At 38.4% G+C, this 25,194-nt stretch overlaps 1 protein-coding gene across 1 annotated transcript in view; it reads left to right on the top strand.

The window, feature by feature from the left end:
* Positions 1-25,194, top strand: part of LOC145990381 (uncharacterized) — a 141,560-nt gene that overhangs the window by 27,868 nt on the left and 88,498 nt on the right. Inside the window, exons 3-5 of the mRNA XM_083126077.1 lie at positions 7,932-8,060; positions 12,542-12,681; positions 23,084-23,318. Of these exons, the coding sequence (XP_082982203.1) occupies positions 7,932-8,060; positions 12,542-12,681; positions 23,084-23,318 (504 nt within the window). The remainder of the gene's footprint in view (positions 1-7,931; positions 8,061-12,541; positions 12,682-23,083; positions 23,319-25,194) is intronic.

Here is a 25,194-nt window from a genome sequence, read left to right on the forward strand (position 1 = left end):
ATTACACAGAAAACAAAATTCTCACTGTGGGTCAACTAATTGAACACTACAACACTGACGCACAATGCACTTAATAACAATATCAAGAGAAATAATTAAAATTGAATTCTAAATTATGCAACTATGTAGCGCAGACTGTCTCGAGTCCCCCTAGACATGCCTTGCATATGCTGCGCTCTGGTGCCGCATGCAAAAAAGTATTGCAGTTTGCATCAGGGCTTACACCACCCTGTTCGCACAGCGCAGTGAACATTTTCGGGGAATAGTGGATAACAGCCCCTTATCTGCCAGTTTGATGCAACACGCACAGCAATTGTGTTCATCGCAATCCGTGGAACACCATGGGAGTCAGTGTTACCAACTATCTAAAAAAGTTATCAGACATGAAAGATAGAGTAAATTGTGTGTGTATACTCGAACATCAAAAAAGGATTTTTTCGAATAAATATATGTGTGTGTGCATTTAATATGTACGTAATTTAAAATATATACATGAGTGTTCACGTGCTCATGCGAACATTATCAGGTGACGCGCCTATGTATAATTTGGTTAATTGTGCACTAACCTTGGCCACGGAGCAACTGGTGATGTATTTTGGCTACTTGTTGCAGTGGTTCTCAACCTTTGTGAGACCACAGACCAGTAAATTTATTTCTTACAAGTCGATGCCCTGATCCCAACAATTTCACTCATAAATACATTTCTGATCTTTAAAGTTTATATGGAAATTAATATGCACCCTCAATTAATTTTTAACTGTGGTGTAATCATAGTTCAATTATGTATAGATTTGCTGTCAAATATAAAATTAGATTTAAATTAGTCGTCAACCTCTGGGTGCAACAAACCTTTTGTGGTCCGGCAGTTGAAAACACTGAAACTGAAGCAGAAGCAAATAAGACTGGCCGGGAAATGTCAAAAGAAATCTATTATGAAATCTGGACTGGATCTACAGTTTGAAATCAGATCCGAAGCACTCTGCTACACTGAAGATTGAACCTCAGACCCCTTATCACAAGGCAACTGCATTAGGTTTATTCCACTCCAGAGGCCCATTCATGATTATGAAAGGAACCTTCTATTAAAAAAAGCCAGCCTTTTCCCAATAACAGTACTTGCAATTTGTTCTCTGTGAGTTACAGGCAGAATTAAATCTTAATCTCTGATGAAGTAGCAAACAATGTTAAGTATAGAGAACACTCAGACTGAAGCATCACATGTAAGGGGGGGGTGTTACATTGAATGAAGTGACAAGTTACTTGGGCCCCTTCAGTCTGTAAGGCAAGCATCCAACATGCATGTGCAAACAAGACTTAGGCGACATGAGACACACCGCTGAAGGAGCTTTCAGACTGAAGTCTCAGATGACAAGCAACGCAGTCTCCTTCAATATAAAGTAAAACATTCATGCACATGCAAGAACAACAGACCAAAGCGGCACGATGCATGCTATAGAGAAAACAGTATAATCAGAGCAAAATGCCAATGACATGTTTAGCTTGTTGTTGCACTTTGGTTCGAAATGTCTGCTGCCAAGTGACACATGTCACTTGTTGCTTTGATCTGAAAGTGCCCTGAGAAAATGGTACAGACCAAAGTGACATGTGACACTTGTAGCTTATGTTGCTTCTGTTCGAAAGGTGACATTTACTTCTAAGTGCTGGTTTCAAGACCATCGTATCGCTTCAGTCTCAAAGCTCCATTAAACAATATACAGGGTGTTTCTAAAGGTCGTTTACAACGCTTGGGAGGTGATTCCTCACACGAAAACAAACAAAAAGGTCTAAGTTCCAGTTTTACGACTGAGGCTTCGTTTCCGAGATAGGAGCCTCGCAAAAAGTGACAAAGTGAACGTCACACCTAACTGGGACGAATACTATCACAGATAGAGAGGCAGTTCCAAGGGAATCATAAAGGAATCGTATGTGCTCAGTCCGGAAGTCACTATGAAAAGTTCCCTGCACGCATGCGCAATGGAGTCCTCAAAGGAATTGGGGATTTCCAGCAAGAACAATACATGGAAAGGGTATGTAACGCAGCAAGAAGGACCGTGACAATGAGAAATGCGTTCAAGACAACACATCCCGACCTCAAACATCAAAACATGAGCACCGAACACAAAATCCGAAAAGTTGAGCACGGTTGCATACCCCAGTTACACGCGAGGAATGAACGAATCATGTCATGTGGCATACGAGAGACACATTACTCCACCAGGAGGAGGGAAACAAAAACACAATACCAGATGATTGCGACAACGTGTATTTTTACACGCGACAACTATGTAATATCCCCCCCCCCCCCCGGCCACACACACACAACAAACAACAAATGCTACAATATCTTATGCACAGACAGTCCGTGTCACTGTACACCAACTGAAGATGTCACTTTCACCACACAAAGGGGGTGGGGAGCAATACCAAAAGTGTTCGCACGCGATCATGTGACGTAAAAGAGACCAGTTTTGGAAGCGCTGCACAGGCAAGTCTGGCTCTCCTAGTCTACGTTTGACCTTCATGACTGCTGTTCCCGCGAGAGGAGCTCGAAGGGTTGGTTCTCTCCGGCAGTCGTTCCAGTCGTGTTGCAGGTGCTTGGATATGATCAGCAGTTCGCTCTAGGTTGTCATACGCATTGAAGAGTACTAGTATGTTGTATTGAAAGAAGTTGACGTGGTGGAGTGGGCAAGTCAAGTATCGCAACAATTGGTCTGTGGTGTTCGTAGGGTGATACGGCCAATTTGTGCAGTGTGCCAGTGTTAAACAAAAACAATACTTTGCAGTTCCAGCTCCCTATTACACAGATGGCTGCGTATACGACCCAGCAGCTAGCAGACATGCATCTCATGTATGAGGAGGCACGTGGTAATAGCCGTGAGGCAAGGCGTCTTTATGGAGAACGCTTTCCACATAGACGTTTACCGTCTCACACCTTCTTTCAGGTAGTGGACAGTCGACTGCGTGAAACAGGGTCAGTGTTACCACCGCGGCAAGAAGTTGGAAGACCCCGAAGTGTACGCACACATCAGTTTGCAGAAGATGTGTCAACAGCAGTCGCATAACATCCTGGCACCAGTACGCGAGTGCTCGCTCGGGCACGAAACACGTCTCATGTGAATTTGTGGCGAGTGTTGTCAGAGGAAGGAATGCACCCTTTTAAACTGCAGAAAGTACAAGAACTGTTACCTCGTGACTTTCGCCCTCGTATGGAGTTTTGCCAATGGTTGTTGCATCAGCATCAGCACAAACCCTCACTTCGGGGCAAACGTATTGTGGACAGATGAAGCCATTTTCACCAGGATGGATGTCTTCAATAGTAGCAAGAGTCGTGTCTGGGAATTTGACAACCCACATGCACTTTTTGTGGCCCATCACCAGCACAGGTTTTCAGTGAATGTGTGGTGCAAGATAGTACATGATCATTTAATTGGACCATACATTCTCCCTGTTTGCCTGAATGGTCGCACGTATCATGCATTTCTTAGTGAGGTTCTGCCTGAACTGTTGGAGACCGTACCTTTGGCACTGCGGCAAGAAATGTGGTACCAACACGATGGTGCACCAGCTCATTTCGATTGTAATGTACGACACTTCCTGCATGACGTGTTTCGCAATAGGTTCATTGGTAGGGATGAGCCTGTGCCTTGGCCACCGAGGTCGCCAGATCTCAACCCTCTCGTTTTTTCTTCTGGGGAGAAATGAAAACCCTCGTATACAACACACCTGTCACATCAGCTGATGACCTCGTTGCTCGCATCAACGTCACCGCCGTAACGGTAGCAGATACACCTGGCTTGTTTGCTCGTACTCGACAATCCTTGATTCGTCGCTGTCATCTCTGCGTAGAAGTAAACGGCAGACATTTTGAAAACCGTCTGTGATTATTGCCCTCGGCAAATCTCAGTGAGAACATTCTTGGTATTGCTCCCCACCCCCTTTGTGTGGTGAAAGTGACATCTTCAGTTGGTGTACAGTGACACGGACTGTCTGTGCGTAAGATATTGTAGCATTTGTTGTTTGTTGTGTGTGTGGGGGGGGATATTACGTAGTTGTCGCGTGTAAAAATACACGTTGTCGCAATCATCTGATATTGTGTTTTTGTTTCCCTCCTCCTGGTGGAGTAATGTGTCTCTCGTATGCCACATGACATGATTCGTTCATTCCTCGCGTGTAACTGGGGTATGCAACCGTGCTCAACTTTTCGGATTTTGTGTTCGGTGCTCATGTTTTGATGTTTGAGGTCGGGATGTGTTGTCTTGAACGCATTTCTCATTGTCACGGTCCTTCTTGCTGCGTTACATACCCTTTCCATGTATTGTTCTTGCTGGAAATCCCCAATTCCTTTGAGGACTCCATTGCGCATGCGTGCAGGGAACTTTTCATAGTGACTTCCGGACTGAGCACATACGATTCCTTTATGATTCCCTTGGAACTGCCTCTCTATCTGTGATAGTATTCGTCCCAGTTAGGTGTGACGTTCACTTTGTCACTTTTTGCGAGGCTCCTATCTCGGAAACGAAGCCTCAGTCGTAAAACTGGAACTTAGACTTTTTGCTTGTTTTCATGTGAGGAATCACCTCCCAAGCGTTGTAAACGACCTTTAGAAACACCCTGTATATATACAGATTCACGTAATATGTATACTTCTGCATATGTGTTGTGAACAGTAAATATTTTTAATTGTCTTGCAACATCAAATATTTTGATATTAACATTTGTTTCATGTTTTATGACATCAACATTTAAATTAAGATACAAACATGTAAAAGCTTGTTTAAGTCCATTTCTTGGTCAGATGGGCTCATCAGGACTACAGGTTGAGTTTTAACCCTAGCTTACCTGCACTGTACAATCAACTTACATACCGGGTATAGACTCACAGGCCCACATCTTTTTTTTTATCACTAAAATTCAAGAAACCATTTCATTATTGAATCACTGCTTCCTTTGGTGATTATATATGTGCATTTATTTATTAATTATAATAATTACAAAAATTAATATCATTAATAAAAAATAATAACCAATTATTGCAGGAGTGTGTCAACATATATTTTATCATTCACTAAAACTCACAAAATCCATAATATTTTTTATTAATGCTTTTTTGTTTGTAGACCTTCTGAGCAGGTCTCTCCTGAAGATGATGATGGCATTGGAAGGGGCCTGTCAGACCAATCAATTGCACAGTGTCGCTGGCATGAGTGTCTCGAATAACTTGCATTCAGGGATGGTGCCTGATATCCCCACCAAGTACATTTTGTCTCCTCGTTACATTACCTTTATGTTATTATGAACAAAAGTAATACAGAAATATTGGAAACATCCTAGGGAACAATGTAATTTATTTTCAAACAGGAAAAATCTAAAAAAAAAAATGGTGAACTTGCAAGCCCCCATCCCCTTCCCTCTGTGAGCTAGGGTTAAAATTTTGTCTGAACCACTGTGTAATATGTGTCCACTGGGATTGGCCAGTATCTGCCTCTTGGCTTCCACATCATGTAATTTTTTAGCTAGTTGTACAATATGTCGCTAAATTTCAACCTTGGTGAATGTAATTAGCACTGTTTGGAGTTTGTAAAAGTATCAGCGAAAGAAAAGCAACGCTACCTTCCGCAAGCATGCGCACTTCCCATCGACAAGGCATTTTTCATTCATAGGTGAAAGAGAAAGTATCACAGAATAGTGAGAATGATCTTTGAAAGTAAATTTCAAGCTTTCTGATAGTAATTATAATCACTTGTATTTGTGAAAAGTCCTATTTATCAACGAAAGAAATATGTAAAACATACTGCATGCAAATGTCCTCATTTCCCACCAACAAGTCAATCTAGAGACTACTACTTGCTGCTGGCTGTTCGAATGTGGCTCAAAGGGTGTTGTGCTTGAGACTCTCCTAACCTAACTACAAAAATATTTATGTGCTCTTTTGCAATTGGAAACTACAAAATATCTCACAATACAGTAAACCCCTTCGCACCCCATACATGTAGCCTAGAGTCGTTTTCACGTTCAGAAGAGACAACGGCGCTTATGGAGAAACCGCACAGTGTTGCCAATACAGCGCTAGCTCATGTCGCCGGCAAATGATGACCTTCCTTCACAATGAAGGTGTTACATATTTTGTATATATAATGATAATTATATGTAATTATTAATATTAATATTATACTGTGAACGTTACAGTTACCCTTTTTACTATGATCCATTGCGATCACTACACACGCGAGTGTAATGCACGAATATGACACTTCAGAAATCACTTAAAAAAGTAAAAATCACTGAGAGCTCACACAACTGAAAACACTTTTTCGGGAGAGGGAAAAAGTCTAAACAGACCAAAGCAGATCTCTCACTCAAGTAAGGGGACCCTGGCACATGGGTTAGTGTCAAGTTGCAACCCAAACAAACAAATGAGTTATGGCCCACGTGAACTGATAAGACGCAAATGACTCAAGCAAGGCATGTCATATTTCTATCTTGAAGCCCCATATTTTGTCACGTGTTGGAAAGCCTTTCAAAGGTTAATATGGTGTCTATGAATTTATGTGTACGTTGGAAACTGAAAGGTGATCTTCATTTCAGCATTATTGTCGACAGTAATGTAAACGAAAACAACGTGTATTTGCGACAGCACTAATGTTGCTCACAACAGCAGCATTGGAAATAATTGTCAATTATTAAATTTAAGTAATTTCAATTCTATTATAACAAACTGCATGAAGTTCATATTTTTATTGAATGGAAATAAAATAACAACTGGAAAACTTTGTGGTGATAGCCGGAATGCTGCGGTGAGTCGGCTCAAGATGGCCAGACAATGTCTCCTTACTTCGCGCGCGGTTCGGGTTAAAAAGAAACTCCAAATGCATGGAAGTAATATTTCTGGGAACCTTTGAGTGGTTATAAAAAATAATTTCATTATTTTCTCCACAACTTTGTCGCTGGAAGTTTTTACTTGGAATTACAGAACAAAAAATGGCCAGCGACGACATTTTCTACTGCACGAATATAAAAAATCTCCACATACTTTATTTGAATATTTTTTAATGCAAGTATGCTTTAAAGTATTGATAAATTCTGAGTACCACCGTCACCTATGACAATTAAAAAACAGTGTCAATTTTTTTCATAATGAAAGCTTCAATTTTACGGCATGTTTCAACGTTAGGAATGAAAACAATGTAAAAATTGTGTTTTCACAGAAAATTTGCATTTTTAATTTATCTAAAATTATGTAAGCAAGTTACCAGTTTTTTGTGTTCACCATCGTATTCTCTACAAAATTTCCTGCAAAACTGCAGCTACCGATTTTACTTAAGCTAAATTTGTAAATCCAGAAATTTGACAACAGCGCGCTCGTATTTCCCATAAGAAAAGCATTGCCCATAAGAGCCCATTGTGTCTTCTGAACGTGAAAACGACTCTAGATTACAACAGCTGTCCATAACCAGGACGTCACTATACAAATGGCTGTTGACAATAAATGAATTCTATATGGATATACAAAAGTACAAACACCGAGTAAGTAATCACTAAAACTCCTAGGCATAAATAAAAATCGAGCAATGTAAAAATGCATGTGTAGCATGAACTTGCAATTAAACAAAAGGATCTTGAGCCATAATATTTTCTCTAAACCAATTTGGAGGTACATATTGACATAAATGTAGGCTACTTTACTTACTTCAAGATTTTGCACTAATTGTGTTAACCTTAACAAAATTATTTTTAGGATAGTATGTTATAGTTAAGGTAATGTTTTTGAAACATCTAATTGATGTGAACAAAAACTGGATTACCTAATTTTCAAATTTTATTTCATTATAGAATTAGTGCGTAATGCTTAGGTTGCATGAAATTTAAAAGTCATGTAATATGATTGAATGCATTTGTATGAAAACTATAGTTGTGATTTCATTCTTCTTCAGATGGACAATATTTATCAGAGTCCAAGAATGGAGCGATCTGCTGGGGTACAACAAGCCATAAACAGTTTGAAGACTGAATTGGAGGAACCTTCTTACCAGACCAAAGAAGAAAACTTGTGTAGTAATGATGTAAGTTTGCAGAGGTATTGCTGCCGGTTTGCTTAAAATGTTATTTCTTGAAAGGTATGTCGCGTACGTTTGATTACGTAACCCTGTGTAAGGTTTTCCAACCATGCTGTTGTTTTGCAAGAAGTGAAGGTGAATTTTTTATTTTTTTAAAGCTGTATTGCATTGTGTTACGAACAAAACTTTAACTATGCTGGCCTAACCTAACCAAACCTAACCCAACCTTGCTGAAAATGTTTCATGGGGCTATCCGTCAATGGTTTTTGGGGCTATCAGTGAATGGTTTTTGGGTGTATCCATCAGTGGCTTTCGGGCTATCCGTCAATGGTTTGTGGGGCTACAGTAAGTATTTTTCGGTTACGAAGTTTGGAAACACTGCATACCCCACACGATTCGCCATGCTACTGAAGCCTGTGCTCAAGCTGCACCTGCCATATTGTGTGGTACGCAAGCGAAAAAAGGAAGAACAATAATTACTCTTAATGTGAATAATTGAAGTTATTTTCTTGAAGAGCAAAATCTAACGTTAAAGAATCTTTTGCAATGCATAATCGGTAATAACAAATGTTAAAAATGACGAAAGAAACGAGGAAAAGTGTTTGTGCGAGATCACACCGGTACCTAAATTTCTTACATTTTTGCTTTCTGGGGTACTCTATAAAAGTATGAAACTTATGACTGGTAGTGATCCATAAACTGTTCATTTCATTGAGACTCCCAGGCTAGATGATTTTAGTATTTTTTTTGTTTCCAAAATAAGCATGTAATCAAAAATGCAGTATAGTAAAATAAATTGGTGTGTCTACTTCGTGTAGTGGTGTCGATTCTTCAAATTATTATTTAATTTTAAATGATATCTTTATCCCAAATATTGTATTACTGAAATTAGGGTGAATTTCTTACTTTTTCTTTTCTTGTTTTGGTGTGTTCGTTTTGGAGAAGCGGGCAGTACATGCACCCACAATTGTTATTGATTGTAAGAAGTAATAATAAGTGTGTGTGTGTATATGTATCTATCTGTACAGTGTGTTTATAAATGAATGGTGCAGTTTCAAAAATTAATAATAAATCTATTTATTACCTTACATGGGCAAAACTTACACCGTAAGCAGCAGCAACTGTCCAAGTCTCTTATGCATTAAACACAATCCTTCAATGTGTGCACCCTTGGTCACACGACACACATCTACATAGTAATCAAATTCTTCCCATACTCGGTGTAGCATGTCCGCTGTAATGGTCTGCAGTGCATGCGTTATCCGATGACAAAGTTCCTGGAGGGACACAGGTAATGGCGGTATGTAAACTCTGTCTTTAACAAACTCCCATAGAAAGAAATCGCATGGTGTTAAACCTGGCAAACAGGGTTGCCAGGGGAGAAGTTTTTCTTCTTCTTTTGCAGCATGAGAAAACTATTGATAAGCTCTTGTACATTCCTGTGAAAATGGGGGGGGGGGGGGAGCACCATCAATTTGCTGAATGTAATCATCATAATTGGCGTTCAGTTGGGGTAGCAACCAGATTTCCAACATGTCTAGAAATAAGTTACCGGTCACAGTTTCTTGTTGGAAGAAAAATGGGTTGTGCACTTTCTCACGGGACACCGCACAGAAAACTGAAAACATTGACTTTTGGAGAGTCATGCTGGTGCTCTATCTGTGTATGTGGTTGCTCGGTTCCCGAGATATGGACATTGTGTTTGCTCACCTTGCCACTTACATGGAAAGTGGCTTCATCGTAGATGAGTCTTTCTACAAAACCATCTTCCTCCATTTTCAACTGCATCTCTTCACAAAAGTCATGCCTTTTCACTTTGTCTGCTGGTGTAAGGGCCTGAACTAATAGCACCTTGTACGGTTAAAAACATAGCTGCTTACGCAACACCTTGCACACCGTATTCTTTGGCATGTCCAATTCTCTGCTTGCTCTACCAAAGGACTTGCAGGGACTTCGCTGAAACACCTTGCACACTCTTTCAACGTTTTGGCCATAGATGTTCTTTGTGTGTGTCCCTTCATCAATTTTATCATATCATCTTCGCAATTAGCCAAAAGTGGCGAAAATTCAAAGTAAAATAAACCAAATCAAGCAATCAATCAATTATTTGATTTGATTTTTGTTACTTATCGTCGCTTTTTTGTCACATTTGGTTAATCGCTAAGATGATACGATAAAATTAATGAAGGAACAAACACAAGGAACACCCATGCCCAGGTTGGGGTTCGAACTCTGAACTCTTGGTGTCGTAGCACGTTGTGATAACCGCTCCCCCACAGTTGGTTGATTTGGTGTGTTAAGTCCACTTTATGCACAGAAAGGTTAATCAGGACTGAACCTACAGTTTAAAGTGGGATCCGTCCGATCCACTATGTGCCTCCACGGGGTACCGATCCGGGACCAGTTGCACTCCCCCACAGAGGTCGGCCGACAACAAGGATGAGTGGAGATACTTGGGTATCGGTAAAACAAACTGCATTTTTCCTCAGTGGTAATCTTCAATTGTATTTTTGAAACCTCATCTTCGTATATGATTAACGTTTTTTCAGATATTTTGCAATGCTTGATTTCCCTAATTCAGGGTTGCTACGTGACTGGAAAACCGGGAAAAGTCAGGGAATTCTGCAGATTTTCTGGAATTTACGTGCATTTGGAATTGCAGGAAAACCAGTTACAAAATGAACAGTTCATATACACTCTGAATTCGGTTCTTGTGATTGCACTTCCTATAAAGATTCAGTTCAGAAACTAATTCCTCTCGTCCTAGTCTGTTACGTACAAAATTATGGTTCCTTCGCATTTCGATTCTATATTTATTAGCCTCGTCTAGTTGGCTGCACAGGTGTGTTCTGAAAGTCTTAACGAAATGAACAAATTCAACAAAGATAACTGGGCTCGTGAACCTGGCGAAACCAGTTATTTTACAGACTTATAGGACACACTAGGCAAAAGCGCAGAATTTTGTCTTCCACATGGCATCCAGTTTTTAGGCATTTCCTTCTGCCAGAAATAAACTCTACTGCAGACACTGTTACTTATTTTAATCACATTGTAAGAACATTTAAGACACACTCATCTTGTGCATGTTGCTTCATATCGCTCTTTATTAAAATTATAGCACATTTTCCGAACTAGTGCAGTTTGAAGCCATCATGCACGCATGTTGTCTGCAAGCACCAGACGATTCTCACTGAACAAACCAGCCCCCTGGCCCGTGCGTTTGGTGAATCTCGTTCATTCTCCACATGGTGCAGCAAAGCTGAAATCCAAGTCAGACAACCTGCACCATCAACACAACCCGCACCACCATCGCAACCAGACCCCAGCAGCAAAACCAAGTGGTTTGCCTTTCCCTACCATCCTACCACATCCAACCGCTTTACCAAAGCCCTCCAAAATAGCTGACCAACTAAACAAGCATAAACGCTACTTCCTCCCCCCTTCAACAATCCAGATGTCTATGATGCTGAATGCGAGTGCAAGGCTCATTACATCAGCAGATCCATCAGGCCCGTCAGTGAGAGAATTTAGCAGCACCTATCAAATGCAAAAATTGCCCAACCCACCACCAAACTTGCCAAGCATATCAAATTTCACAACCATAAAATTGAGAAAGTACATGTCAAATACAAATCACACACCCTCATAGACACAAAGATCAAAGAAACACACACCATCATGCACTACAACCATGAACCGAACATAGATAGTGGTCAGGCACACCATGCGTGGCTTGCGTTACTGCAGCAATTAGCACCGGTGAACAGCAGACGACATATACGCAGACATACAGGCGACGGCAGCACACCTAGTGGCGATTTAGGAAAGAAATCAGAAACGTGCCAAGCAACAGCAACGAATTCCAACGAGGTGGTGGCAGTGGCTACCGAAATTAATAGAAAATAATGTCTTAAGTCAGTAATGGGCACATCTGTATGTGTAAGAAAATGTAGATATTTCCTTTCCTTCTGATTGTTATTTGTACTATAAATGGTATTGATTATTTAAAAAATGTATAATTTATGTTACAAGAAGTCTAAATAATTTTACATGTCTATCAAAAATAAGAAGTGGAAATTGTTAGGAAAAGATGGGGAAATTGTTAATGTTTGCTCCAGTTCTGTTTTGTAAACATATGCATATATTATCCTGCTCCCTCCTCCATTCTCTCTCTGGTTTGGTAATCCTATGTCGTGGGTTTGCCCAATGGGTAACTGTTCACCTTAACACACGTGTACTTAATTTTTTTTTAAAAAAACTAAGCCTTTCTTTGAATAAAAAATCATCCAGCTGCTATCATTATATCCACATAGCCTAGATAATTTACTCTTATGATAATCAATCTTGTACATTTGAATGTGGTAGTTAAACATAACTTGATATTTTGACCGATTTCTGATGTCATAGTGGTAATACTGTCACCTTGTAATCAAGGAATACAATATATTTAGGCTACATTTTCATTGATGTGTTCTTGTTCGTTTCAGAGAGACCAATTTGAACCAGACACGTTTCTTGAGTGTATAAATGTACGCAGGGCTGATGAAAGGGACATGCAGATCACTGCCCTTGAACAACTATGTATGCTTATGTCAATGCCAGATACTGTTGATCGCTGTGTAAAGCGGTAAGCCTATTAATTTAGAATATTTTTAATTAGCGATAAACCTATATGAAATTTTAACTGATAGTGATCAAGTACAAATATCAAATTTAGTGATACTGATCAGAAATTAAATTACAAAATATTCCATGAAGAACCTGAATGGTTCAATCAAATTCTTAGCTAATGTATGTATCTGGGTCGCTGCAATATGTTTTTGCCTTAGAAACTTTGTATTTAGATGTTACACTATTGTACAACAATTTTACAGGTACATAAAGTTACCCAACTCATAACATAATCTGCAGCTCTACAGCCCTAAAAGGGCCTTGGCCTATCTCCCACCTGCCCATCTCCCTCCCACAATGGGGTGACGTGAGGTCAGCATGTCGAATTCTCAGCCGTTATAGGAGATTTTTATGACCAGGATACGCTACTCACTCGTAGCTCCCCAGTTTCCTCATGATGGTGAGTTACCACCAGTCTTATATGCAAGCTGATAACCCCGAGATTGAACCCATGCTGTCCAAAGCACAGCACAGACCTCACGGCCATGGAGGAGGACATAAAGCTACCTTCACGTGTAAAAAAGACAGAATATTCGTGGATATCCATAGAATTTTTTCCAGGGAGGTGCAAGCAAATTATTTTTTTCCAGGGGGTGCAAGGAAGGCCTATTTTTCTCCATAATAGTAATGCCCCCCCCCCAAAAGAAACTTGCTTCAGTTGGAAATGATCATGTTATTCAACACCCTTATAATACTGTGACTGAAATTAAATTTTGTGTGAAATATATAATTTTTAGATTGACATTCATTTTCCAGTCATGGTTCCCTTTGCTTCCCCCCTCCCTCTTTCTGGACATCTATGAGACGTGCTGATTAGTCTGCTTCATCTTTATTTTTATTAATATATAATACTTTTCATTTTGAAAGTTTTTACTAGATCAATCAGTACATGTTTTTCCAGAATGTTGTGAACCTCCATTGTTTTATTTAGGAAATATGGGTCGTTTGCCACCATTGTGTAGCTGGGAGGGTACAGGGGTCCTGAGATTCAAATCTTGGGTGGAGTATGGGATTTCCGTGTGTTTGATTCATCATTCTTTCTCATCAACATAGGAAGTCGGTGCAAAATTTCTTTGATGATTTTCATTTCCTTGACTGTTTGTAGTTAGATGATCTTCCTTATCAATAGGGCTGGGAAGTTGACAACCTAAAGAAATGTAAAAAATTACGTACAGAATAATCTTAAAACTATTTAAAAAAAACCTAAAATTGGTAAAAAATAACCAAGTATAATTTTTATTTTGAAAATCAAAGCTTGATTTTTCTTTTCATAAATTTTAAGAGAGTAGTTGAAATATTTGATAAAACCTGTTGTTTCCTGGTTTAACCCTTAGACAACGAAGCGAGTTTTGCAGGAAAATGCACGAACGACGAAATAGTTTTCAGTGGGAATTTTAAATTTCTGCATGCTTTTACATAAAATTTTATATCTCTGGAACTAAGAATGCTAGAGTTACAAATTATAGCTTGTTTTATTCAATACACATGGGGCAATAACCCTGTCGCATAAAAACCAAATTTTCCGTTATCGGTTAGAAGAAGAAGATTTTTCTTTTTACGAAAATCGCAAGCCCCCCATTCGGCATTGCCAGGATGTAAATGTGCAAAATTGTACCTGCAGATTCCCCGATATGTTTGGCATTATTGTACAAAAAATCACACAAATATTCAAGATACTTTCCAAGAAAAGAATATTTTGTAATTCAAAGCACCAGAGTTTTTTCAGCGGGATATTTGAAATTCGGCGCACGTACAATAATTTTTGTTAACTAACTATAAACACTGTAGTTACAAATTATAGCTCGTTTTGTTCAGTACACATGGGGCTATAAGCCTATCGCATAAAAACCAAATTTTCCATTATCGGTTAGAAGAAGAAGAAGAAAGAAAGAAAAATTGATTTTTTTTTTGCGAAAATAGCAGGCCCCCCATTCGGCAGCGCCAGGAGGTAAATGTGCAAAGTTATACCTGCGGATTCCTCGACATGTTTGGCATTATCGTACAAAAAATCACGCAAATATTCAAGATAATTTGAGAAAAAAAATATTTTCCAATTCGAAGCACCAGTTTTTTACAGCGGGAAATTTGAAATTTGGCACACGTACATTATTTTTTTTTTAACTCTGGAACTAAGAACACTATAGTTACACACATCAATATCACTTAGTGACAAATTAGGTCTTCTTGCCATCTTACACAGCTATTCTCGTGTTGGAGGGGAAAGAAATGGAATACCGCCGCAACACTTCACCACTGATCTATATAAAATCTGACACAGACCCCACAAACAGTCTGCCACTGATCTGTATAAGAAGTAGACACAAGAGCACACAGTCCGCCACTGATATATATAAAAATCAGACACAAGGGCACACAAACAGTTCGCCACTGCAATAGTACACCCGACCACTTGTAACCCTCCCTCCCCCCTTCTGCGCGACTTGGCTACCAGCCCATTATCACTGACATGTGAAAAGGGAAACTGGAAGATTATTTTAGTGCGTTCATTCCCTTGCTAAAGGAGCCTATGCATATCACAGAAATGAGAAAATCGCAAAAATATATATATATATATAATGTGATTTTCGGAGAGCTGACCCCCTACCCACCATATAACCGAAATGATATTAAACCTTCCTCATTGTTCATCACATACCAGATGTCTCATGCAGAACTCAAAACATGTATATCCGAACATAATCAGTGTCACAGTATGTCCAAAAAGTCAGATACTACACGGAAAAGCATCTTGTCACCTGTAGGTGACGGGCCGTCGTTTAAGGGTTAAACTACTGAAGCATAGGGGAAAATGATGTAGTGTCAGACTTTAATTTTTTAAAAGAATATTGTGACTGATTTTAGTTTTAAACCACAGATTAAAGTGATAATAGTGGCCAGCAGGTGAACTTCAAAGTAGGTTTTACACACGGTATTTTAAATTTACTGGAAGAAAAATAAAATTTAACACAATTAATTATTTAATCCATTACCAAACATTTCAGTTAAAAATAATATTACACTTTCGCATTGACCGTATTTACGATTAATGGCGAACCTGCCAAAAGGACTATCTCATATGTAAGTTATGCTAGCAAATGCATTTAAAATTCACAAAACAACAGGGGAAGAGAAAAATAAACCTTAAGAATGAATAAAAATGCAACAAAAATGGCAAAAATGACCTAAAAGCAAAAAAAGACTGCAAAATGCAAAAGAATGCAAAATAAATACAATATTTTCTGGTTCTAACTGAAGGGAAATGGACTGATATCAGGTTTAGTGTTGTTTTTAAGGCTCAGAAAAAAGTTTTTTTAATCAACTTCCAAGCCACGTTAGGTCAGTCGTTATGGCATACTGCCATGCGAGAGACCCAGGTTCGATCCCCAATAGGGGAGAACCGGGATTTTTCCACTGGTTCAAGGAGCTCTGACACCCACACAGCATCGTATAAAGTGGGTACCTGGAGGAAATTGCGATAAAGGCAGCCGGGGGTGTGGTGCTGATCACAACACCCCCACCTTTGGCCATGATCAAGAAAGTGTGGGGCCCTAATCCCACACCCCATACACCTTCATGGTGTGGTGCATAGCACAGGGAAGCACTTTACTTACTTTTACTGCCAAGCCTTACTTAAATACTTATCAGTAGGGACAAACGCGAAATGTGAAAAAAAAAAGATGTGGTTTTGAACATTCTGCACGTAACTACACCCCCAATGATGAAATATGCATGAGTTTTATTCACCAAGTAATGCGAAATGTGTGCTTTTCCACGAAATGAACACTTTTTCACGAAATAACCGTGAAATATCATCTAATTAAGTAGAAAACATGCAAAAACTGGCAATCGAGGTTGTGCGCGCAATCTGTCGATTTGTAACGAAATGTTTGCCTTAAGTTTCCTACCACTTGCAGCTGAGGAATGCTTTATCTTCGATCACATCAGGAAGATGCTGCAAATTGGGATTTCCCATGCACATAATCTCAGTTCGAAAACTTCGCTCCCTGTCAAGCTGCATTCCTTTCTTCCCCCGAATGTGTACTCAATTTCCAGTTTCATTGAACTTGTTCCCGCACATCAAGATAAGAATGTCTTGTTTCGCTCTCGCTCGGAGAATGAATCACACACCCGATAGTCCAAAACGTAAACAAACCTTGGAACTTCCAGTTCCGCGCAGGTCTCCCACGTGTAAACTACAATGCCAAAAATATTAAGCGTGTATGATAGAGCCCGTGAATTCGAGAGTGATGGATTTTACGTTTTTGATAAAGCAGTTTTAATGTGCAAATATTGCAATGTTAGAGTAGACTGGAAACGCCGAGATACGTGTGTCAAACATTGCCGTGAAAGTGTGCTTCACGAGAAAAACAAGGATGCTTCAAATGTTCAGGGTAGCAAACGGCAGCTATCCATTTCTGATGCAGCCGAGTCGTCTAAGAGAATTAAAGACGACAAGGAGCAATTTGTACGAGATACAGTGCGAGCATTTCTAAAAGCCAATATTCCTATGAAAAAGCTAGATAGTACAAGTATAAGAAGTTGGATGCCAAAGTATATCAAAGGTAAGAACTTTTTTATTATTAATATTATTGGCAGTAGATTATATTTACATATTTAACGTTTATTGTAATGAGCACTCAAAATTTTGTATGTAGCACCGCTTAAGTTACTCACATATTTTTTTCGCTCCGAAAGAGAACATATCAAGGAACCTGTATTTTTCGGCATTCTTTTCCCCCAAAGTTTGTGTTTTTTTTTTTTTTAATCTTTTCCAAAAAATAGCATATTCATTTTAGCGCACTTTTCTGCCAAATATACCTAAAATTAAACTGTTGTGATTTTAAACATATATTTTAATATGTAGGTCACAAGGCCTGTGTCTGTTCGCGACAGTTTCATACCTTAGAAACTATTTTTTAAGAAGTTGCTATCCATTATTTCTTGTGCGACATATACCGATGTTAGATATACCCGATCTTTGCCAAAACTGCACGACTTTGCTTGATGACGCCAATTATAAAGATACACACTCAATTTACAACAAAAGAGGGTCACTTTTCTTGGAAATGCACAAAACATTTCTCGCAAGACAAATACCGGTCTCCCAGCTACCATGTGACACACTCGATCTTCCACTCAAACGCGATTCACAGATAGAAGGAAAAAAATTGTGAGAAATATCCATTTACAGGTAGTTTCATGCAGCTCTCTGAATTATTCCATTTACAACACGCTTCTCAATTTTAGTGGTTAAAATATCGGAATATGCGTTCCTTATAAATTCGTTAAAATTTTGGTGCATACTATTTTTAAACGAAACACAGGAATGTTGGAATTTTGCAGTGTGTTAAAAAAAAGACAATTGTGTAGTATTTTATGTAGGGGTATGCGGGACCCTGAAAAGTTGAGACCTGGATCGGAAAAAAAATTCCGTCCCAATCCCAACTTCAGTAAGTGACTTCCCGACTCTTTGGGATCCTGAGCAGTCGGAAATACGGAATGGTCATTTTAGAAATTCGCTAATTCTCAACGTTGTCTGTGGCCTCCCCAATGGCACAGTGGTAGCATCGTCGCTTTGTAATCAAGGGGTCCCAGGTTCGATTCCCGGTGGAGGCACATAGTGGTTTGGATCCCACTTTAAACTGTAGGTCCAGTTCCGATTAGCCTTATTGTGCATAAAGTGGACTTAAAACAACAAATCAATCCAATCCAAATCAACGTTGTCTGCATTCTAAGTTTCTGGAACTTATCGGAAATTGTTAGTTTCTATTCCAGAAATGCAAAAACCATCACTTAAAGTGAAAATGGCGTGTAGAATTTGAGGTTTCCAGAGTTTTGGGAAATTTCGAACATTGCCAGTCCCGAAAATTACCCTACTGCCGGGAAATCGTGAATTTTTCCCATCCTGAATGTCAGGATTTTAAAAAAAAAAATCCAACCTGACCCAAAAAATTCTGTTCCGCACACCTCTAATTTTATGCCAAATTGGCGTTATTTTGCAATTCCAAATGCATGAAAAATATGTTTAGATCATGCCACTACACAGACGCAAACACTTTTTTTACATTCTACAGTTTCATGGTGGGAACAAGGGGAGTTACTCACCTCCCCCACGTGCCCTGAAATTCCCACTACAGGTTTATTAAAATTGACATGTTAGTAGTTCTTTTTTAATCTTCTAGAATCTAGTTCATGTTCTGCCCCCCCCCCCCTACAAGTTATGCTGTTAGTCACATTTGCAAAAAGAAATCAAGGCCCTTATTTAAATATCAAAACTGACAAGAGGTTGTTATTGATGGAATAAAGAAACAGCACAGCTAAGATTTTATAATTTTTAAAAATCGTTCCATGGGAAACAGCGAACATATTTTTTTTAGTGCTGAGTGATTTCACAGGGTAATGTTGGAAGTTTTGTGTTAAGTGAAAGTTTTTTTCTACAGCAAAATATAATATCTGGCGATTGTCCTATCTCCCACAACCCTGCCCTCATTTCTTCCAAGTGATTTCCTTCATGATCAACAAAGTTGCATTCATTAAAATAGTATGCTATAATTTTTATTATGTGCAAATCACACAAATGGTGTGTCAAATTTTGTTGTGAAAAAAACAGTGAAGGAAAATGGTAATGGATGAATCCCCTACTATTACTTTTGCTATTGAGTGTTCTCATTTATGGGAAAACACTAATGTATGCATGTTATTGAGTGTGCATATAATATTATTTCATTATAATATGGCCATTGCACATTCATATGTTTGTTATGTTTTACTCTGAAAATTCCGAAAATATATTTTTAAAAAGTTAATCAGCACCAAGAAAGTTCTAGCTATGGGCCTCATCATAATCTGTCTACGCCTCTGGCATCAAGTAATGGATAGATAGGAAGTTAAAATAATTTGTGCTGAAGGTAGCCATTTAGAATTTCAGTTACACATTTACATTTTATTACAAGGTAGTATGGTATGAAGAATGAAGGGCAGTAATATTTCAAATAATGAAATAGTACTGTTGCTACTTACCTTCTTTGTTTACCTTGATTTTAATTTTTTTTGTCCAACCCTTCTTTAAGCAAGATTTACCATTTAAATACAGACTGTTCAAAAACTGCCAACATGGATGTACAAGGCTCGTTCAAGGTTGACCGGGATTTTTATTTCTGCAGAGGAAATAGGTAGCAGAAGAAACACCAAACTATGTCAGTTTTTCAAAGTATTCTCCGTGCGCGCCGAGGCACCGTTGCCATCGTTCTGGCAGCTCCCGAATTCCTTTGGCGTAGAAAGAACTTGGTTGTTTTCGTAGCCACTGGAGGACATCGCTCCGCAGTGCTTCGTCTGTCGTGAATTTCTTCCCTCCCAGATGGTCCGGGCGCTAGTTACTCGCGAAGGAATACATTACGTCACCCGCACGTTTCATCATGATCCGGCTATTGATCGATTTTTTACGTACGAAAATCCCGGTCAACCTTGAACGACCCTTGTAATAATAATTTGTCTTCACAGGGGCAGGGGACTTACCAACAGATCCATCAGATCCAGCTACATCCCAGAAATTCAACAAGAAAGGAACGAAGAAATAAAGAAGATGGTGAAGGACCAAGATATTGCCATTTTTGCAGATGAAACAACAGATCGTAAAGGCCGTTGTGTATTTGCAGTTTTGTTAAAAGTACTCGACTGCACAGAAGATTGCAAACTTGTTGTTGGTGGGGTGAAAGTTCTGCAAAATGCAAATGCAACAGAGTGCAGCACAGCAATTCTTGAAGTTCTGCAGAAGTATGAAATAATGTGTCTGATTCTGCGCCATACATGACAAAATGTGTTGATTCGCTGAAAACTTTGGTTGGAGAAACATTAACACATATTCAATGTTGGGCACACAAGTTCAATCTTGTAGGTAATCATTAGGCAGCAGAATTGGAAGAGCTAAATGAGTGTGTTTCCAAATTGAAACATGCTTTCTTAAATACAAGGAAACGCAAGCACTTATATTTAAAATTTTTAGAAGAGAGATTTACCAGTGGGAGCACATCTAGACTGCCAAAACTTTTCCCCTCTCCAATACTTACAAGATGGAATTCATGGTATGAAGCTGTTAAATATGTTAGTGAATACTTGATGGATGCTATAGATTTTTTCAAATCCATGGATGAGAGTGTACCAGCTGTGAAATATTTCAAAGATATTTCACCGCAGACTGTTGCTGTGATACATTGCCAAGCTATATTTGTAGTTGAACATTGTCAAGCCACAGTAGAACTTATAAAAACATTAGAAGGCTCAAAATATCCATTCTGCCACAAACTGAATGGCAAATTAATAGACCTTCATGCTAGTTTTGAACTTATCAGGGATGGCTGCTTTGGAGAAAAAAATTAGTGCTGCACTATCCAAGATGACAAAATTACAAAAGGTAGGTGTCACTCGACAGTTGTCTTCACTTGGTGCAAAATCTATGAACAAACTTTCTTCCCTGATAAGTAGTGACCCAGGTAGGAAGCTCACAAAGACAATGGGGCAAATTTTTGACGAGAGGTTCAGTTTTACAAACGATGCAGACAAAAAACTTTATCAAGTCGCACAAAGTGTTCCATTTGTATCTCAACTATCTCCAACTGAATTTTGCCTCGGATACAGGGCTATGCAACAACTTTTTAAAACACTACTAAATGAGAAGAAAAGAGTGAAACCAGTGGACATTCTGCTGGGATTGAAGCAGGAACATGAAAGATTTAGTGTTGCATGCGTAAAGGCTCTGTGGCTGCCAGTATCGAATATGGACTGTGAAAGATTGTTTTCTGTTTATGGTAATGTGCTGACAGATCTCCGAACAAACCTTAGTGAAGAAAATTTGGAAACAATGGTGTCATTTGTGTTCAGTCATGAATGAATTTTGTTTATCATCATGTGATTTTCAACATGTGTTTGTGTATGTTCAGTAGTGATTATTTTATTTGTTGGACAGCAAGGATATCCTTTAAATACATACAATGAATAAATCACATGAGATATGCAATTTAGGAATGAAGTGATTTTGTGTTGATGTTTTTTTTTGGTTGGACAGCTAAGTACTTGTGTATGTGTATAGTATATAAAAATGAAGTAGTTTATCAATTTATAGCTCTTTTGTATGTTGTTTCCTCTCATGATGAAAAATTGTGTGCCAATTTTTTTTTTTTTTTCACCGCTGATCTATCATTTTATTTACAGCTCTCCTCAGTTTTTATTTACCATAAATTTGTGTCCCTACTTATCAGCATTTGACAAGATAAATGTTTGCAGAAAGTATCAAGTTACATAACTTGTTTTGTCATTTAGAAATTTACTCTAAAATTGAAAAGATAACTTCATTCTTGATACATGAAATGTGCGAACTAAATGATAATTATAAACAAATTACAGTACAAAAAAACTTATTTCATCTGAAAATTTGACTTAATCAAAAATCATATTTTTTAATTTTTTAAATTACACGAGAAATACCATGTGATGTAATATTCACTGTTTGTGTCATATTTGCTGTAATTGTAACATACAGTACATGCTTGATTATTTAGCAAGCAATATGACAGAACCTATAATTTACAGTGTGTGGCCATATTATAGTTTATTGTGTCACGTTCACTGTAATTTTATAATGTACAGTACATGTTTAATATGGGAGCCATAGTGCCGTAGTCAATAGGGCATCTGATTGTCACGCAGGAGACCCTATTCTCAGGGAGGGTGATCTGAGCTTGGAATATTTCCAGCTTTGCCTCCACATAAAGTTGCTCTGGGGTTCACCCAGCATCAAATAAATAGGTACCTGAGGGGGTAAGGGCAGACAGAGCATGCTGCTGATCATAACACCTCCAAAATAGCTGAACACCCCTATATATACCTTATGACATGGTGCAAAGTGCAAGGGGAACTTACCTTACATGTTAAATACAGTGTGTTCTGGATTACCTAAAAAGGTAAAAGGTAAAGTGCTCCTCTGTGCTTAGCACCATGCCATGAAGGCATATAGGGGGTGTGGGGGTAATGCCCCACACTTTCTTCATCCGGTCGTGAGTGGGGGGTGATGTGATCAGCATCATGCCCCTGATGGTCTTTACCCCCCAGGGTTTCCCCCAGGTACCCATGTCATTCGATGCTGGGTGTGCACCGGAGCCGCTTCCAACGTTAGAAAAGTTCCCGGATTTGAACCTGGATTACCTAGGTATGTGAAATTGCATGTAGCCAAATCAGAGTCTGGACAGTCAAATTTGGATGACATAGTCTTTAATGTATTTTATTTTAGTTATACACTTTTTTCTATTCAATTCTTGTACTTTAATTTGTGCCACATATATATTTTATGCTGTTTATCTTTCCAGTTGTCCACCACATACTTTCATTCCTGCTCTGTGCCACATTTTCTTAGATGAGTGTGCTCCAGATAATGTACTTCAAGTCACAGTTTGTGCTCTAACACACTATCTTCATGCATCTTCAGAATACACACAGTACATTGTTCAGATTGATGGTGTTGTCAAAGCTTTATGCGAAAAACTGAACGTTGTTGAGATAGCTTCACGTGCACTCAAAGTTCTTGCAGAACAGTGTCTCAAGGTAATTATTGCTAATGTATTCTTGTTAAAGATTTAGAAATAGCTCCAATTGTGTTATGCTTATTGTCTTTTACTTTGTTTGAGAGTGTGTGTGTGTGTGTTTGAGTGATAGTGCCAGAAGCTGAAGAAGGGAGATGGGTGGGTGGTCTCATCTTTTACAAATGGCAAAGTAATTTTAGTACTAGTTTTTCTTGTATGTACGCATTGCTTGCATTATAGAATTATTTTCCTGTAGTTTACGATTATTGCAAGCATAAAAAAACAGTTGAAAGATATATATACTCCTGATGAAAGGAGCGAGTTTCCTCCTGAAACGTCACAAAGAAAAACTGTTTTCTTATGCTTGTAATAACCGTAAACTACAGGAAAATAATTTTAGTACTATGTGTGTTTTAATATTTCATTGATATTAGTTTTTCACTTCACTGTGTTTTACTTTGTTCTTGACAATGAATCATTTTAGTGGTGTATTCTGGAAATTTGACCTCGTTTACTGCAACAATTCTTATTTGTATATATTTATTATATGTTAATTAGCAGGGCTCAAAAAATCCTGGTCGCCAGGTTGCCGTGGCGACTAAAAATTTCAGCCTAGTGACTGATCTTTTGCTGTAATATGTATGAAATTTTATTGATTCTAAGTTCAAATTGCAGTTAGCAAATTATTATTTTTTTATCAACATTGTGAACATTCCATAGAGTCAGTAACAATTTCTTACCCTTTGTCTTCTATTTCCTGCTTTCTCAAATAATTTGCGATGTTTTGAATACCGGATGCTCAGCATCTTATACAGTGTGTTTCAAAAGTCGCACAACCCAAACTTTGGAAATGTATATCATGAAAACCGTAAGAGATATTTACTCCAAGTTTTCTGCATTATAAAGCCTCATCCATTGAGATATTTTTCAATGATTAAAATTATCAGTTCACTCTGTACAGAAAAATATATAAATTAATAACTGACGGAAAGCAACATTCAATTTTTTCCAGAAATTAACTTCTGAGTAAGAGAAATATGTAAGAAATTATCGAAGGGTCATAATTAGACATTTGATGACTGATGCCATGTCAGTCTGTCATTTACGACCAATATTGGTCATGTGCAACATTTGATGAATTTTTGACTGGTGATATTATGGGTTGAGTGAAAAGTGCCATTTTTTGGACATATCTCCATATATGGCAACACTAGCAGGTCAAAATATTGCCAACAGTCGCATGCAGCATGTGTCTATAGATTTACGTGAAAAATCGTAAATCAAGATTTTGTGCTGAAATTTGACACTTGAGAGAATCCTAGGCTGCTCCTGGTTACATTGAATTCTCTTTACTCACTTTCGCCACTACTGTGCCTGTGTAATTAATTGATTCAGCAGGCATATTCATTGGAGCAGTGTGTGTGCATTGCTGAAGAGTGAGTATTTTACTACTCATTCTTACACTCATGTGCAAGAGGTTTTCGAATAAAAATGCCAGGCTTCTACTGTACCTCACAAAGCAACTGTTTTACAACCAGTCAAACACAACAAATGATCCCCTCAAATTTTTCAAGAGTTGGTATTTATTGTTGAAGATCAGTTCTCAGATGTTTTCAGCAAATTAACAATGTTTTTTTTTTTAAATAATGTAATTGCTTTTATGTAGATAAATGCTAACATAAATTTATGAACCCAGTGATAGCCTACAGGATTAGTTTAGTGCAGAAAATCTGGTGAAAATATCTCTTTAACGATTTCTGATATAGATTTTCAAAGTTTGGATTGCGTGACTTTCGAAACATACTGTAGGTGGTTTCCTGGCATCTGATTTTCAGAGCTGGCACCTAGCTTTGAGGTAAATTTTTCGAGCACTGTTAATTAGATATAATGGAAATAAA

Source organism: Lepisma saccharinum, chromosome 7, assembly GCF_977018435.1.
Source record: "Lepisma saccharinum chromosome 7, izLepSacc3.1, whole genome shotgun sequence".
NCBI lineage: Eukaryota > Metazoa > Arthropoda > Insecta > Zygentoma > Lepismatidae > Lepisma > Lepisma saccharinum.